The sequence below is a fragment of the Podarcis cretensis genome (genome assembly GCF_951804945.1).
Source record: "Podarcis cretensis genome assembly, chromosome: 10".
In the NCBI taxonomy this organism is placed as follows: domain Eukaryota; kingdom Metazoa; phylum Chordata; class Lepidosauria; order Squamata; family Lacertidae; genus Podarcis; species Podarcis cretensis.
Genome location: NC_137179.1, coordinates 33,314,607 through 33,331,943, shown reverse-complemented (window position 1 = coordinate 33,331,943; position 17,337 = coordinate 33,314,607). Strand labels below are relative to the sequence as shown.

General features: G+C 39.8%; 1 protein-coding gene across 8 annotated transcripts in view; it reads left to right on the top strand.

Moving 5' to 3' along the window:
• Positions 1 to 17,337, top strand: part of ATF7IP (activating transcription factor 7 interacting protein) — a 74,450-nt gene that overhangs the window by 6,226 nt on the left and 50,887 nt on the right. For 2 of the 8 annotated variants that reach the window (XR_013843034.1, XM_079993367.1), the window contains exon 1: positions 8,120 to 8,450. The exons of 4 other annotated variants lie outside the window; for them this stretch is intronic. Coding sequence is in view for 2 of the 4 variants with exons in the window: in XM_079993367.1 (XP_079849493.1) it covers positions 8,434 to 8,450 (17 nt within the window). In the remaining 2 variants the exon portion in view is untranslated. Of the gene's footprint in view, positions 1 to 1,593; positions 1,665 to 8,119; positions 8,451 to 17,337 lie in introns of those variants that run through there. 2 more of the 8 variants (XM_079993374.1, XM_079993369.1) reach the window with 2 other exon arrangements.

The following is a 17,337-nucleotide window of genomic DNA, read 5'->3' as shown; positions in this document are numbered from 1 at the left end:
GTAACATCATATCCTCTTATTAAATCTCTTCGGCTCAACTGCACCTAACGACTTCCCCTTGCTCCCCCCTAATGGTTTACAAACTTAAATTTTGCATCTTTGCATTTCACTTCCTTTCCTATTCTTGTTATATCATTACCTAAGTTATTACATTACTTATCCTGAATAGGTAGTAATTTCATCTTACAAATCTTCAGGTAACACTGCTAGTGATGTTATATTCAGGTTCCTTCTATTTGGACTTTTTGGTTAGTGTTGTGTATTGCATTCTACTAACTGCTCAGGACCGCAACACCTCAAGGACCTCCTCCCCATATAAACCAAACCAGGCTTTTGTTTTCATTATCTGAGGCCCTTCTTCATGTTCCTCCACGAGAAGTCTGGAGGGTGGCAACGTGAAAACAGGCCTTTTCTGCAGTGGCTCCTGTGACGGAAAAGTTTGTTTTTGTTGGGCAGGTTGGGTCAACAAGCGTTTTTCTTTTTCCCTGCCAGTAAATGGTTAAATGAATGGCAGCTTATGACTGGCTGGGGTTCCAGGAGAGGGAGTTGAAAAGGGGAGGTTTTGGAGAGACAGTTGGTAGGTTGGGAGTTAGGTAGGGAGATAGGGAGTGAGAGAAGAGAGAGTTGGGTCTGGGTAGAAACATCCACTCTCAGGAATATATTGAAAGCTAGAGAAAGAAGTCTCTGAGTTTAGTGTGTGGCGTCCTGTAGGAGTAATTAGACCAGGAATTAACAGGGATGCTGAGCCTGAGCCAGGAGAATCTGTGAGAATACAGTCTATTTAGGACTCATTCTAGTCAGGAAGGGAGAGATTCTTCTAGAAAGAGAAGACTGTCAAACCAGGTAAGAGGGGTGTGGTGATCCCTTGAGTCTGTTTCTTGGAATACCTCAGCAGTAGGGGTGTGTAAATGACAGGAAGTACCCCCTTGTTTAAGAACCAAAGAATTAAGCGGCAACAGCTGTGCAACAACAGAAAGAACTGAAATAACATCATAATCTGAAGTATCCTATGTTTGACCCACTTGTGTCATAAACTTCCTTTGTTTAATGACATCTTTATTGTTTATTTGATCAAATCCTGCCTGAGACTTCAAATTATTAAGTTTTCCCTCACACAAGTCCCCCACAAGATAATCTGGGGTAGTTTGTAAGAATTCATGAAATTGGTGTTCTATGAGGTGGGTACACTACATTTCAATGAGGGTGGGCCCAACGGCGCCAAGGGAAAAAGTGCTGTCATAGCTCCCCATTGGTGAAATGCTCTCCCCAGGGAGGTTCGTCTGGTGCCTTCATTATATATCTTTAGGTGCCAGGCAAAACCTTTCCTCTTTAACCAGACCTTTGGCTGATTAATATTCTACAGCCTTTTTAATGTATTTGTGGGAGAGGGTGCTATTGTTTTGTTGTTTTAACTACTTGTGTTTTTATATTGTAGTTTTATCTTGTGAAATGCCCTGATATCTTTTGATGAAGGCTGGTATATAAATCTTAACAAATTAATAATGACAACAACTGATCAAGGAGGCCTTCACGTTTCTCTGATCAGGGTTTTACTTTGATCCTGTTAGTTGGAAGACATAGTACCTCCGCTATCATTGATTGCATCGGTGGGGAAAGAGGATCAATTCGTTTTATCCTTGTAAAGGTCTGAGCAGTTCCATCAGGTAATGTACCCAGTTTTAGTTAAGTAGTTATATGGACTTTTCTTTAAAGTTTCCTTTTCCAGCAGCTCTTCAGTTGAGGATCTCTGAGAAACTTTGGACCAGTACCTGTGTCTTGGCCTAACCTACCTCACATACTTGTTAGGATAAAATAGGGAGACGAAGTACCATGTATGGTACCTTGAGCTCCTTGGAAAAAACCAGGGTATAAATGTAATAACTAAATTAGTAAGTTTGCATAGCAAGCAAATGTCTTAATAGTAAGGATTTTTCAAAAATATTATTTCAGTAGTGAATATTAAATAGGAGAATGCTAGAAAAAGAACAGGTTCTTAGATATTTTTTTAGTATGAAGGTTTTGTTTTTTTGTTTTTAAGGAACTCAAAGGCATTATTCAGGAAACTGTTTCATGTGTCAATTGTTTAATATCTTAAGCGCTAGTATCATAACACATAGCCTGGACAACCAGGCACCTGGGATTTGTTTAGCCAGGACAATGAAGTAACATTTATCTCTATGACAAATCCAGTTTCCAGTTCTTGTATGACAAATCAGCTACAATTTGAAATTGAGAGGTAGGATACAAATATTCCAAGAAAATTTTCTAATCATCAACAAGTGTATCTATATTGGCTTTAGTTGTCAGGAACATTCTGGATGCAACTGGATATAACCTTGGCCTTGAAACATGCATCCTGTATATCTTTCCTCAACAAAGTTTTGAGAGAACCATTTATGATTGTTCTTGTTTTTTATTGGACAAAATCATAAGATAAGAGCCACAGATCGGCCATAGTGCCACATGCAGAAGACCTTAGATTTATTCCCTAGCAGGAATACAAAATGATGGATGGACCAGTGGTATAAGGCAATTTCCTATGATCTTAATGTGTGGGAATTGGAGAAGAGGTGGCCTGTGTTATTTTGGTGAGTTGGAGCTTCTTGCTCCCTTGATTATAGTGGAACCTCAGGTTTTTTAGCGTCTTGGAAGCTAAATGCCGAAAACCCAGAAGTAATTGCTTCTGTTTTTTGGATGTGCCTTGGAAGTCAAATGGCTTACGTGGCGTCTTTCAATATTCTCAGTGGGAATTGCCGACAGTCCTTTGTGCCTTGGTTGTCAAACGCTTCGGAAGTCAGTCTTCTGGAACGGATTACTTTCGACACCCAAGGTACCACTGTATATTATTTATTTGGGGCCTCTTACTATAATCTAAGATCAGCAGGCTCTGATAATCAGTGATGTGTGATAGCCCCCGTATTCCCCCCATATTCTGGGCAATTTTCCTCTGTTGTAGTTTTTCATGTAAAATTTGCTATTTCAGAAAATTCATTGCTTCATAAAGTTAATTAGTAACCTCATAAATTGATCCAATACCAGTCAAACTTAGTCGTTTCAAATATATTATCTTTTTCCAGATTACTATACTACTGAAAGAATATACACTGCTCTTTGGATGTGCTAAAATTAGTGTGAATAAGCACCATTATCCGTTCTCCCAATGTAAACAAGGGAAATTTATGCATGTCAAGTGCTCAAATAAAAATAATTTTGAATAAAACTTTGATTTTTAAAAAGCAATATACAAGCCAAGCTAATGTGCTCTGTTTCCAGCCCCTCCCCATCAAATATTTTTGTTTAACTATTTTCAGCTATTGTTATTAGCATGGTGTGTATTATTTGGTTTGGGCCACAATGTAAAGACACTGGGAAATTTTCCAGGGGAAAAAAAGGGCATTATGCATGTGTCATTAGGGTTTTCAATGAATCTGACAATGTGCCATTGCACTTGGCGCTGTGAAAGACCAGGATTCCAAGCTTGAAATGCTGGGCCTGACTATAATAATTTTATTGAGTTAATTAGTATTTGTTTGACCCATTTTCCTTTTAATTATTTTCCTGCAATGTGAGAGCCAGTGCGGTGTAGTGGTTAAGAGCGGTAGTCTCGTAATCTGGGGAACCGGGTTCGATTCCCCGCTCTTCCACATGCAGCTGCTGGGTGACCTTGGGCCATTCACACTTCTCTGAAGTCTCAGCCCCCCTCACCTCACAGAGTGTTTGTTGTGGGGAGGAAGGAAAAGGAGAATGTTAGCCGCTTTGAGACTCCTTAAAGGGAGTGAAAGGCGGGATATCAAATCCAAACTCTTCTTCTACCCTGAAGGGATATTTCTCAGCTCTTACCATGCACATTGCATTGTTACTGTATCATATGTATCTGTGGATGTGCTACGAAAAATAATACAAACCTGAGAATTTGTGAAGTGCTTCTTCCTTTGTTTTTCTCTGAGATATTTACAAATCTAAAAAAGTTTTGGTTTGGTTACATGAAGGCTATACACATTTGGAAGCTATACTGGCTACTCAGCTGGTAAAAAATGAACCCTTTTAATCTTTGTTATACTGTTTGTTCCCGAGCATTCAAATTTTCATATCATAAGGGACGTGGGTGGCGCTGTGGGTTAAACCACAGAGCCTAGGACTTGCCGATCAGAAGGTCGGCAGTTCGAATCCCCACAACGGGGTGAGCTCCCGTTGCTCAGTCCCTGCTCCTGCCAACCTAGCAGTTCGAAAGCACGTCAAAGTGCAAGTAGATAAATAGGTACCACTCCAGCGGGAAGGTAAACGGTGTTTCCATGCGCTGCTCTGGTTCACCAGAAGTGGCTTAGTCATTCTGGCCACATTACCTGGAAGCTGTATGCCGGCTCCCTCGGCCAGTAAGACGAGATGAGCGCCGCAACCCCAGAGTCAGTCACGACTGGACCTAATGGTCAGGGGTCCCTTTACCTTTATCTAGTCATATCTAGGCTGACTTGGAAATTGCAGAGAAATAGAGCTGGATATTGTCTTTGTGTTGATGACTCCTTGGCCTAAATCTTCTATTGACTGCTTTATAAGATCTTCAGTAATTTTGGGTACAAGGTGGAACCCTAACAGTATAATTTCCATGAGACTGAAGTATAATCACCCAGTCTTCCTGGAAGTAAAGTAGAAGTAGGACCACCAAATACAAGGCCTCTTATTTCCATACCACATAATCAATTCAGGAAAATTGAATTGAATTGGTATTGAAAGTTGTAGGGATCAAGAGGAATCAAGGCCACGCATCCTTGTTATTTCTAGATTGGCCTGAACTCTTTCCCCCAACTCTCAAAGTTTGGTTGCGTAGTAGAAAGCCGTTTGAGCTGCATTTGCAGGATGTCCACGGTAGCTTGTTTCAGGTTAACAATCTTGCATTTTGTGATGGGGTAGCCAATTTGTGTGGCTTATAAAAATCATTTTATTGAGGAAGGCTGAAGTAGCTCTGAGTCAGCAGTTGCCATGTTCAAAAAGCAAGATTTAAGTTAAACATACAACATTTATGTTTGGCACGTTTTAAAAACTCCATCACCACACCCTTGAATTGAATTTTTCATTATGTTCAGATCATAGTGCTCCGAACAAGCTTGTGTAGTAATGCTAGCTGCTTCGAATCTTGTTTGGAGAAACACCTGGCACAGTAACAGTCTGAATTCCCGGAGAGGGTATCTTTTGAACATGTTTACATGTTGCAAAGTGAGTTTTGTGTGTCGCTTTTTACCACATTTTTCTCCACATGTTTTGAGCCAAGGTTTGGTCTGTAATAACTGACACTACAGTCTAGAACTTCCTCGAACTCTGTCCTCCAGATGTTTTTGTGACTGCAATTCCCATCATCCCTGACCACTGGTCCTGCTAACTAGGGATCATGGGAGTTGTAGGCCAAAAACATCTGGCGGGCAGAGTTAGAGGAAGCCTGGTCTAGAAGTAGTAGAGTAAGACCAGAGATAATAAATCTTCTTAAATGTTGAAATGTTTTGATTTTCAGAGTGTTCAGCTTCATATCATATCTGTCATTATTATTCAGATTTTGTAATTTAAAATCACTTGGCATACTTTTAACATAAAATTTGTAAACATCTTAAAATAGCAAAATTAATTGAGTAATAATTCAGATATTTTTAATGTATGTGATATGAAGCTGAATGGTGTTTTAGTAAAAACAAAGTGAATTCAAAACTTAATTACAGATATATCTTTGAAGATAGTACCTTAGGGCTCAAAAGCACGTTGCTAGTAGCAAGTAATTAAAAAGTATAAATTGCTGAACATGTTTCTTTACTTCATTGCCCTATGCTTGCATTTTGTACTGAGGGGACAATGTGTCGAAATCCCGTAGAGCCTTTGAATAACTGTTTTGTAGGGTTACATTTAACCTCTTGGATTGTCTGCAGACTGCTTTAGAATTACCGGTACCTTTTATGGACATGTCTGCAGTGCATGCTTATCACGTGAGTGCCTTTTCCAGGTTTTGGTGATGTGCAAGCAAGCACTGTGCATCAGCACTGTATTCTCACAAACATATATAACCAGGTACAGTGGTACCTTGGGTTACGTACGCTTCAGGTTACAGACTCCGCTAACCCAGAAATAGTACCTCAGGTTAAGAACTTTGCTTCAGGATGAGAACAGAAATTGTGCTCCGGTGGCGCTGCGGCAGCAGGAGGCCCCATTAGCTAAAGTGGTGTTTCAGGTTAAGAACAGTTTCAGGTTAAGAACGGACCTCTGGAACGAATTAAGTACTTAACCTGAGGTACCACTGTATTGAAGTCCCCCCCACCCTTTTCTCCCTTCCCATAAAACTGTTTGGGCAAAGAACTTGGGAATCTGGTGTAATAGCTATCTGTAAATTTTACCATTAAAAGCTCATAAACAAATTTGGGCAAAGCCTCTGACTCAATGTTTGCTGTTTCTTTCAATAAAGAAAACCTCCCTGTCCATGGAAATAAAGTTTGGGAGGGGTTAAAAGAAAAACTGGAAAGCATTCAGATATGCTCCTCCCCCTGGTAGAATCTGAAGTGGTACAGTCAGCAAAACATTCCACATTACAATAGATGCTTGAATCTGCTTGAAGTCAGGATCAGATGATCTCATTGACGTTCATGAATTTTACATAGGATGCCAAGAAAATTGTCAGCAAATCACAGAACATACCTGTAGAACAATGATTTGAACAATCAATGATTCTTTCAGTAAGCCTCTCCAAAAACAAGAAGGACCCATGTTTTTGCACCATAGTAGTCATGGAAAGTGTAGTTTATCTATAATTTTTATATAGTGAAGACAGATATAATCTGTAATTTGATTGCTGTATTTGAGAGGTGGTGTAGCCTAGTAATAACGAATGTGAGCTGGCAGCCAGGAAGTCTCTAGTTCAAATGTTAACCACAACCACAAACTTGCTATGCCACTTCAGGCAAACCATTAGATCTCTGCCTCAGACTATCATGTTCAAACAGGGGTGATAGCAAGAATTTCTACGATGATGTATGTGAGGTGCAACACTCTAAAACACTATCTACATTATTCTGACGTTCATAATCATGGAGTATGGTAAGGAGGTAGCTACTGCTAACTTCTGTTAGTTAGTTAAATTTCTTGTTTTTAACCCTTCATGCATAGGATAGGAAAATACAAAAAAAATATTATACATGCAAAAAGAAAGGAAAAATATATTATACTTGGTCACTGAAATCATGCTGAAATAACTATCTAGAGTGAACAACAAGCCTACAAATTATGATTCTACTATTATGACATGAGGGACGCGGGTGGCGCTGTGGGTAAAAGCCTCAGCGCCTAGGGCTTGCCGATCGAAAGGTCGGCGGTTCGAATCCCCGCGGCAGGGTGCGCTCCCGCTGCTCGGTCCCAGCGCCTGCCAACCTAGCAGTTCGAAAGCACCCCCGGGTGCAAGTAGATAAATAGGGACCACTTACTGGTGGGAAGGTAAACGGCGTTTCCGTGTGCTGCGCTGGCTCGCCAGATGCAGCTTTGTCACGCTGGCCACGTGACCCGGAAGTGTCTCCGGACAGCGCTGGCCCTCGGCCTCTTGAGTGAGATGGGCACACCACCCCAGAGTCTGTCAAGACTGGCCCGTACGGGCAGGGGTACCTTTACCTTTACCTTTATTATGACATGAGGTATATTTAATCTCTGTTCTATTCTATGTGTATTCTGTCCTTTTTGGCTGAAAGGGCAAATGTTACTGCAAATACTTAATCTGTCTCACATATATGCTTCTGTTAAAGCATTTTTGCACCTCTGCATACTATCCTGTTAGACAGAAGTCTATTGTAGACCTTTAAACCAGAACATATTTAAGGAAGGAATTGAGTTCATTGGTGTTTGAAAAACCTAATTACCTATTCCCTTGCACAACTTTTGAAAAATGCTTCTGTAATGTTTATAGTGTGAATGATTTGAGTAGGGTTTCTAATGCCTTAAGAAAAGAGAGAACTGAAATCTGGCTCCTGAGTAGCATTCCCTGCCTGCCAGTAATATTTGGCTTTCTTCCTGTTGTCAATAATATGTGACATGGACTTGCAGCTGCTTGGATTCAGATCAGGATTGGAGTGTTATATCCTGATCTACCGACTGGTTCAGAGAGGCACTCTTTGTGCCTTGTGAGTTTTTTCTGTTTGTAGCACTTGTGCTCCAAGATACTGCAGCGTCTCTGCAGCGTGTGCACTAATAGCCACTGTGTGTGTGTGTACTACTGTGTAAGGAGGGAGGTGCTTTGTGATAAGTGCTTTACACACTGCTGCGTTGTTACTGGCTGCTGTTGAATGCACACAGTGCAGCCATCTTAGTCGCACTTTCAGTGTAGCTGAAACAGTGCAGTCTCAAAATGGCTGACGAAATGTTCTCTGGAGCTGTTTAGCCTGCCTGTATGCTAATGAGCATATCTGGTGAAGTCACATGTTACAGATTCTGAGGTAAGAAACAATTCTGGATTTTGCTTTTCTATAAATAGCTCAGGATGTGTGTGTAGACAAGTGTGAGACCAAAAGCCCCAATTATTGGCAAAGTGGGTATTTTTAAAGTTTTCAGCTGTTGGTGAAGGTAAGTTTTACACGCATGTTTCACAAGGACTGTGGAAGTGCTTGCTGGGGTCAAAGGTCACTGTTCTTAAAAGGCGCTGTAATTTGGTGTTGCCACCATTTTGAGGAGTCAGAATCAGCTGATTTTTAAAAAAAAAGAAAATAGTGGATCTTTGCTAGCTTTGTATTCAACTTTGTATAAAGGATGAAGCAGTAGCGCAGTCACCAACATTTTTTTATAAAAATCTTAAATTCTTGAGATGCTTAGATTATTGTAATTTTGGAAGAATATAGAACCCTATTGTATTTCTAAATAATTACTTAACTACTTTATGCATTTATCCAGTGTGGTGTTGTCAGAAATAATAATTTTAGAATTTACTGTATTGCAAGAAATAATAGAAATAAAATTTAACTTTTAGACCTTGACGCTGTTCCATTTTAGATATGAGCTAATTTAAAACACAAAAAGTATGGCATATATTTTTATTTAAATATATTAAGTGTACCGTGAAAATTTTCACTGGCCCAAAGAATGAGGTAAGTGACAGCACATGCTTACAAAGGTAGCATTTAGGTTTCCAGCTTGAAGACTATTTCCCAAAACATGGGCTTTAGGGGCAGAAGCTGAATATTGCTCCTGAACTCAGGACCCATAATGTTGCGCATTATGTCCTCCATAAGTGAAGTCTACATAAGAACAGTTCAACATTACATAGACTTCTTAATTTTTTAAACGGTACACCACAATTAATAGGGAAAATGTCAGGTATCTTTCTAAAACGGAGTTCCCAACATGGTCACACTGTTTTGTAATTTGGAAACAATTCAGATCTCAGCGGACCTAATTCTTAATGGTTGGAGTAATGGGGGAAACTTGCTCGCGGTCTTGACTCTGCTGACAGAAGCACCATGGTGGTGACAGTGGGAGGCAGTGTCTCCCCTTTTTGTTTCTTATGACCGTTCTGGGGAGGAGCTGATGGGTTTGCGTTCCTTGCCACCTCAGAGGTTCAGGGGAAACAAACCATATCTTCTCTACTTACCCTATCAAAATTTATGATCTTTCGTTCTCAGTAGGTATCATTTCTTACATGGAGAATTAACTTGTAGAATTATTGATCTCAAGTAATATAGTGGGCAGTTTCCCCCTGAACTAAATGCGTGTCCATTGTAACTGCAAAATGGGCATATCGCATTCTCATACGGATATGAGAATGAGATCTGTGAGTTGGACCCATATTTGACATACTACTACTACTACTAATAATAATGATAATAATAATAATAATAATTAAATGAAAATAATTTATTATTTATACCACGCCCATTTGGCTGGGTTTCCCAAGCCACTCTGGGCGGCTCTCTTGTGGCAAATTTGATAATTGTAATAAAACTGAAACAGCAAATATACTACTGAAAACAAATTCTTTTAGATTTCACTAAAGTTTACGTAAATAGTTTAAGTACATTGAATGGAATGTGGTTTTGTTTACTGTGGTACCTTTTATGTAGAACCAATTTTCAGTATTTATTCATTAAGTTTAGTGTTCATACTTTACCTGTATGCCAGTTGAATTTCTTTGTTAAATATTGCAAATAATTAAAATTATATGTTGGAAGGTCTCTTGTAAAATTAGCTAAATTTATTTGTTAGCTGTTAAATCTGGAACTTTTTGTAATATCTCAGCTAGTGGAAACAAGGAGAATAATTATCAGGGAGCAGACCAAAATGGTTTTGCTTGGCTGTATCTTTATGCCACTGTTTTTTCCTGTTGACTCTCAGTACTGTGCCAGTTGACTGAGGACAATGCATAGGTACGATAAAAAAATTTCCTAGAGTTTCCATTTGCTGTCTTATGCATTGGTAGGCTATTTTAATTATATTCAAGAAATACTAGCTTAGTAATTAATGTGACCCACAGGCTAGAGGTTCCTCATGCCTAATTGGATTCAATTATTACTCTGTGGGATAAGTAAATTTCAGGTATGTTTCATATTTTTGTGTGAGATGCAGCTGAGGCTAAGTGTTTTGATTGCTGTTGATTTCAGCAGGACTCTACCATTTGAATTAATAGGATTCAACTGCACTTAACTTTATAATGCGTGTAAAATAATTAGCTTAGGCACCACTTTGCCTAAATCTCTCTAATGTAGTCATCTTATTCATATTCTATATATTTATGCCACATTTGTGATGTTCTATCATATTATTATTTATTGTTTGTAAGCCGCTTTGGAATTCATTTGAATGAAAAGTGGTACAGTATAGAAATATAATCAGATCAGATTAAATCATCCCCAAATATATTGACTGCAGGGCCATTGGCTTCTCAAAATCTTCTCGCTTGCACACTATCTTCAAGAGTTTTATGTCATAAATATACACTTTCAGGGAAGACCAGCATAACAATTACAGTGTTAAGGAGAGCGCAGATAGTGAAACAATTTATATTTATGATGTTTCACAACCAGATTGATGGCTGTTTGTGTCTCTAGTACTTAACTGACTTTATAAAGAGACACTTAAAGTGACAGTCATGAAATGTTTTTATTTAAAATATTAGTTTGTCTTCAGGTTAAATGCAGCCTGTTGAGAGTGTTTGTAAAAGTCTGATTCTGGGGTTTGCATTATTTCCCATTTTTCCTGAGATTTAAAAATATTGTCAGCATCAGCACTGCAAGATGATTTGCCCTTTATGCAGAATGAAAACCATTTCCGCTGTCATGATCCCTTAATGAGATGGCGTTGACTTTCAAAAGCTGTGTTTGCGCTTGGAACTGCTTAAGTATTTTGATTGGTCTGATATTCACAAACAAACATAATAGTTACCATCTTAATAGTTATAGACTTGTTCAAAATCTATATGGATTATTCAAGAAGGTGCTGGCAAGAAACTGCATGGTAGACTGATCTTGCAAAATCCACATAGGTTTTTCATTTATTGCTTCATAATATTCATTCTCCTCTCCCTTGTAGAATCTGAGGGGTAAAATTCTGCTGGAAATTAAAGCAAATAAATTTAATTCAGTTTTGTCTCCAAACTGATCATTTCATTAACACTGAAATAGTACTGCCAAAATGTTACATGACTCCTGGGTTCCAAAAAATCATTATTGGATTACCCTTTTAAAACTAGGTTGAATAAAACATGATTTGTTTTTAAAGGGTTATATTATGTGTCCCTTTTAAAATAAACATCATTTTAAGAACTTTAAAATACATTCACATATTTTAATGGCATCAATACAGCCAAAATCAAATATACACTCATCTCATAAAACTGAATCAATGACCCTCCATCAAGTACATTGTTTTGATGCTTTTCTAGAAAAAACAATGAGCCAGAGGAAAATTATAGGTCATGTGTTGTGTTTATTGTGCAAATTTGGATTCTTAAAGTGTAAACTGAGGGTGGACCTCTTTGCTTTTCATTTCATAGACAAAGGTTTGCCTAGTTATTACCACCCTTTCTGGAAAGTTCTGAGCATTTTAAGTGTTCAAGCAAGTGATACTGCCATTACAGATTGCTGCTTAATGCCTGTTGTATTTTCCAATTAGTTTCTGGTTCCTTGCTAGTCTGGCATGAAGTCTTTCTCAAGAAAAATATTTGATAAAACACGGCTGAAATGCAGATACTTTTCAGACAGAATTATTATTAGAAACTATTATTAAACTAAAGTATTGAAAGGAAGAAATGGACAAAATAGCAAGAGAACTAGTAATATAAGTGTCTACTTGGACCGATGTCTTTCTTCATTGCTTATCTAAAATTGGATTAGTAAGCAAAGCCACAGAAATTTACAAAGTCTTTCTTCAGGCATTTCACAGTGAGTTCTGCCTAGAACTATTCAGGACAGTATTCCATATGGTGGGCATCAGGTAAAATCCAGAAGAGAGAGACTTGCAAGCTGGGCCAATTATGAACGACAACATTTACCAGAGCTATAAAATTATGCTAGGCAATAAGCTTATCATTATTTAAATGAACAAAATTGCATAATAAATCAAATGTGAGAAAGTTGATAAACATTTTAGAAATCCTTTGAGAAATAATGAAAATTATTTCTAATGACCAAATTCCATTATTTACTGGTAAATTCAGTCAATCGTTTTATTTGTAGGCCGCCTTTCCAAAGTTAAAGCCACACTCCAGTCATCTTGCAATATATAAAATAATAATAATAATAATAATAATAATAATAATAATTTATTATTTGTACCCCGCCCATCTGGCTGGGTTTCCCCAGCCACTCTGGGCGGCTTCCAACAGAGATGAAAAATACACTAAAATATCACATATTAAAAACTTCCCTGAACAGGGCTGCCTTCAGATGTTTTCTGAATGTCAGGTAGTTGTCCATCGCCTTGACCTCCGATGGGAGGGCATTCCACAGCGCGGGCGCCACCACCGAGAAGGCCCTCTGCCTGGTTCCCTGCAACTTGGCCTCTCGCAGTGAGGGAACCGCCAGAAGGCCCTCGGAGCTGGACCTCAGTGTCCGGGCAGACCGATGGGGGAGGAGACGCTCCTTCAGATATACTGGACCGAGGCCATTTAGGGCTTTAAAGGTCAGCACCAACACTTTGAATTGTGCTCGGAAACGTACTGGGAGCCAATGTAGGTCTTTCAAGACCGGTGTTATATGGTCTCGGTGGCCGCTCCCAGTCACCAGTCTAGCTGCCGCATTCTGGATTAGTTGTAGTTTCCGGGTCACCTTCAAAGGTAGCCCCACGTAGAGCGCATTGCAGTAGTCCAAGCGGGAGATAACCAGAGCATGTACCACTCTGGCGAGACAGTCTGCAGGCAGATAGGGTCTCAGCCTACGTACCAGATGGAGCTGGTAAACAGCTGCCCTGGATACAGATTTGACCTGTGCCTCCATGGACAGCAGTGAGTCCAAAATGACTCCCAGGCTACGCACCTGGTCCTTCAGGGGCACAGTTACCCCATTCAGGACCAGGGAATCCTCCACACCTGCCCGCCTCCTGTCCCCCAAAAACAGTATTTCTGTCTTGTCAGGATTCAACCTCAATCTGTTAGCCGCCATCCATCCTCCAACCGCCTCCAGGCACTCACACAGGACCTTCACCGCCTTCACTGGTTCTGATTTAAAAGAGAGGTAGAGCTGGGTATCATCTGCATACTGATGAACACCCAGCCCAAACCTCCTGATGATCCCTCCCAGCGGCTGCATGTAGATGTTGAAAAGCATGGGGGAGAGGACAGAACCCTGAGGCACCCCACAAGTGAGAGCCCAGGGGTCTGAACACTCATCCCCCACCACCACTTTCTGAACACGGCCCAGGAGGAAGGAGCGGAACCACTGTATGACAGTGCCCCCAGCTCCCAGCCCCTCAAGACGGTCCAGAAGGATGTCATGGTCGATGGTATCAAACGCCGCTGAGAGATCCAGCAGAACTAGGAAACAGCTCTCACCTTTGTCCCTAGCCCGCCGGAGGTCATCAACCAGTGCGACCAAGGCAGTTTCAGTCCCATGATGAGGCCTGAATCCCGACTGGAAGGGATCCAAATGGTCCGCTTCTTCCAGGCGTGCCTGGAGTTGTTCAGCAACCACTCGCTCAATCACCTTGCCCAAGAATGGAAGGTTTGAGACTGGGCGATAATTGGCCATCGTGGCCGCATCTAGAGATGGTTTTTTAAGAAGCGGTTTAATAACCGCCTCTTTCAGCGGGTCTGGGAAGGCTCCCTCACGGAGGGAAGCATTCCACCACCCCACGAAGCCCATCGCCCAGTCCTTCCCAGCTAGCTTTTATAAGCCAGGATGGGCAAGGATCCAGGAGACAGGTGGTTGGCTTCACTCGTCCGAGCAGCCTGTCCACATCCTCGGAGGTAACAGATTGGAATTGATCCCACACAACTTGACCAGACAGGACTCTAGCACTCTCCCGCCCCGGCCCTGCTCCCACGGTGGAGTCTACTTCTTCCCGAATCTGAGCGATTTTATCTGCAAAAAAATTTGCGAAATCATTGCAGGAGAACATGTGGCCCGTACTGGGCCCCGATGTTACAGGTGGTTCCGCTAAATTGTGAACCACCTGAAAGAGTCTCCTGCTGCTGTTTTCTGCAGATGCAATAGAGGCAGTGAAGAAAAAAAACTACATAACTACAAACATAACATGAAAAAGTACTCAACCAAATTAAACAATTTCTATGTAAATAATAAGATCCAAAATAAAGATACCAAAAAACCACCATCAACAACAGCTCCCTCTTAAAAAATGCCCCAGCCGAAGATTCAACACCAAGAAGGGCTCGGGAAACCCAGCCAGATGGGTGGGGTATAAATAATACTATTACTGCTGCTGCTGCTGCTACCTCTACTACTACTACTGTAGCACCCTGCTTGTGGTTAACGCTTAGCTGGAATGAAATATTCAACGCAGCAATAGAGAAATTAAAATAATAATTTATTTGTCAGACAAATAAATATGAGGCACAGTGGTATATGGTTACCAAGCTCTGGCCTGGCCTCTTGCCATTCTGGCCAGCACTTATATTTCCTTAATCCAGCCCCCTTGCTCCTCCTGTGGCTGCCTCTGTCCAATCAGCCTGGTTAAAATTCCTATTGGCTGTTTGCTAGAACCAATCACAAAAGATACACCCATTTCCTTCTTGCCCTTTTATGGGAATCAAAAAGCTATATATTCTATCTATAAATGACAAATAAGTAGTAATATATCTTACATGTGTCTCAACAAGGAATCTTAATTACCAGCTCACCTCTTGCCCTCCTTGCCCTATTGCCTTCCAAAACAGATGATTAATCTTGAATTTTTATCTTAAACATATGTCAAGGATTTTGAGTTCACATCAACATTGAGAGATCTCCTTCATTTGAAGGTTTCTAAACAAAAGGCCTGACAACCATATATCAGGAGTGCTCGATGGTGTCTCCTGTCTGGCAAGGGGGGGCTGGTGGCTGATGGCCCCTGTGATCTCTTCCAACTATATGAAATAAGAATCTAGCATTTCTTAAATCCTTTGCATAATTATATTTAAACTAATATATTTAATACATAAATAACCTTTTAAAAGGAAAAGAAATCTTAAAAGGATCTTAGTTTAAGAAAGAAACAGCTTTAGAAAAGACTTCCCAAAAATGCTCTGTTTCTGCCAGCCAGACCAGTTGCTTTTTCACTGCTCTTGACCTTTTTAACCTTAGGAAGAAGATATGGCTCATTTTACTATTTATCCACCCTTAATTTGTAGGGTCAGTGTAACCTTGGCTCTCAGCCTGTAATTCCCTTTTTACGACTTTGAGAATTGTTTTCTGCTATAAATCAGGGGGCCCCCTTGTCTAGGAGTAAAAACATTTTGCCAAGGTTCTTAGGCAGCTGGTCTTCTGCCTGGCATGAAACATTTGAAGATCTTTAAGCTCATTTTTAAAATACAAGCCCTGATTAAACATATAAGCTTTGATAAAAATGCAGGCTTATGATTAGATGCCTCACTACGATGACGACGACGACGACTATACAGAATTATTAAGTAATTTCTTTTTCAGATTTTGGGATGAGTTCATTTTTCAAAATTCACTTTGACTGCATTGTTGAATTCTTTTATTCCAGCAAAACCTTTCTTCTAAAGAAAAGGTTTAGAGGAAGTTATTGGCTACTTGAGTTAAAGGCATTTACCCTGCCACATTGATAATGATTTATTTACAGATCCCTTGATATTGTTATTGTTTCTTGTGTTTAAGTGCTACCCTTCCTTCTTTCTGTAGGAGCCTGGGACAGTGTGCAAAAGCATTAAACTATGGGCATCACAAAACATTAGTTAAAGCATCTAAAAACTTTATTTATTACATTTGTCAGTCACTTTATACAGAAGGCAAGTCTCAAAACAATTTAATAAGATAAAATACAATAAATAAAAGCAATGTAAAATCCGTAAAATTTAAAACAATGAACAGTGCAAAAACGTATAAAATGTGTTCACCCGGCAATATATTAATAAGCACAAGTCCTATCCATCTAACTAAAAGATGAGCAGTCAGAGGCAACTTAATTACCAATTCCCTGGGTGAACAAAAAGTTATTAGCTTGGTGCTAACGATGGTGGCAAGTACAGGCAACAACCGATTTGGGTGTATCTGAATGACACGCAATCATGCATGCATGATGGGAAGTTTTGCTTCTATACATGACTCTGGCTAAACCATTTTAAGCTGAGACATTCCTTCATCACCCTAGAATGTTCAGTCCACATTGAGTTCATGAGACATTGCATCCTGACCTGTTCTTAGTGCTTGGTTGACCACATCTACAGATGAATGCTATATCAATCACTAGTAATAGTTTAATAAGGAGGTTTTCACGCTTGTCCAATTCTGTGTTCCCTTTCCCAACCTTTAATCTATTGATGATTAATGCCTATATGCAACCTTTGCATTGTTTGCATTGTATTTGTGTTGACCAATCAGCAACAAGCACATATGTGGCAATGCTGTAATATTCAATAAAAGGGACTCCCCGAGACATGCTCGAGAGATGCCTCCCATATGACACTTGCCATTTGTCTGTCGTTTATTTCAACCCAACACATGCATGTATGGCCCATTATGTAATAAACAGTGGATATTTACCCCTCTAGACTTGAAGTACAAATCTCTTAATGACAATGAGGGCTCACAAAGTTCTGTCAATCCCCATACTTTATAATTTATAATTATAATATAATTTAGAAGTACTTGAAAATCTGAAGATGTCATGGATTTCACCAGTACAAAATGATGCCGATAACAACACCAGACCAAAAAGAAT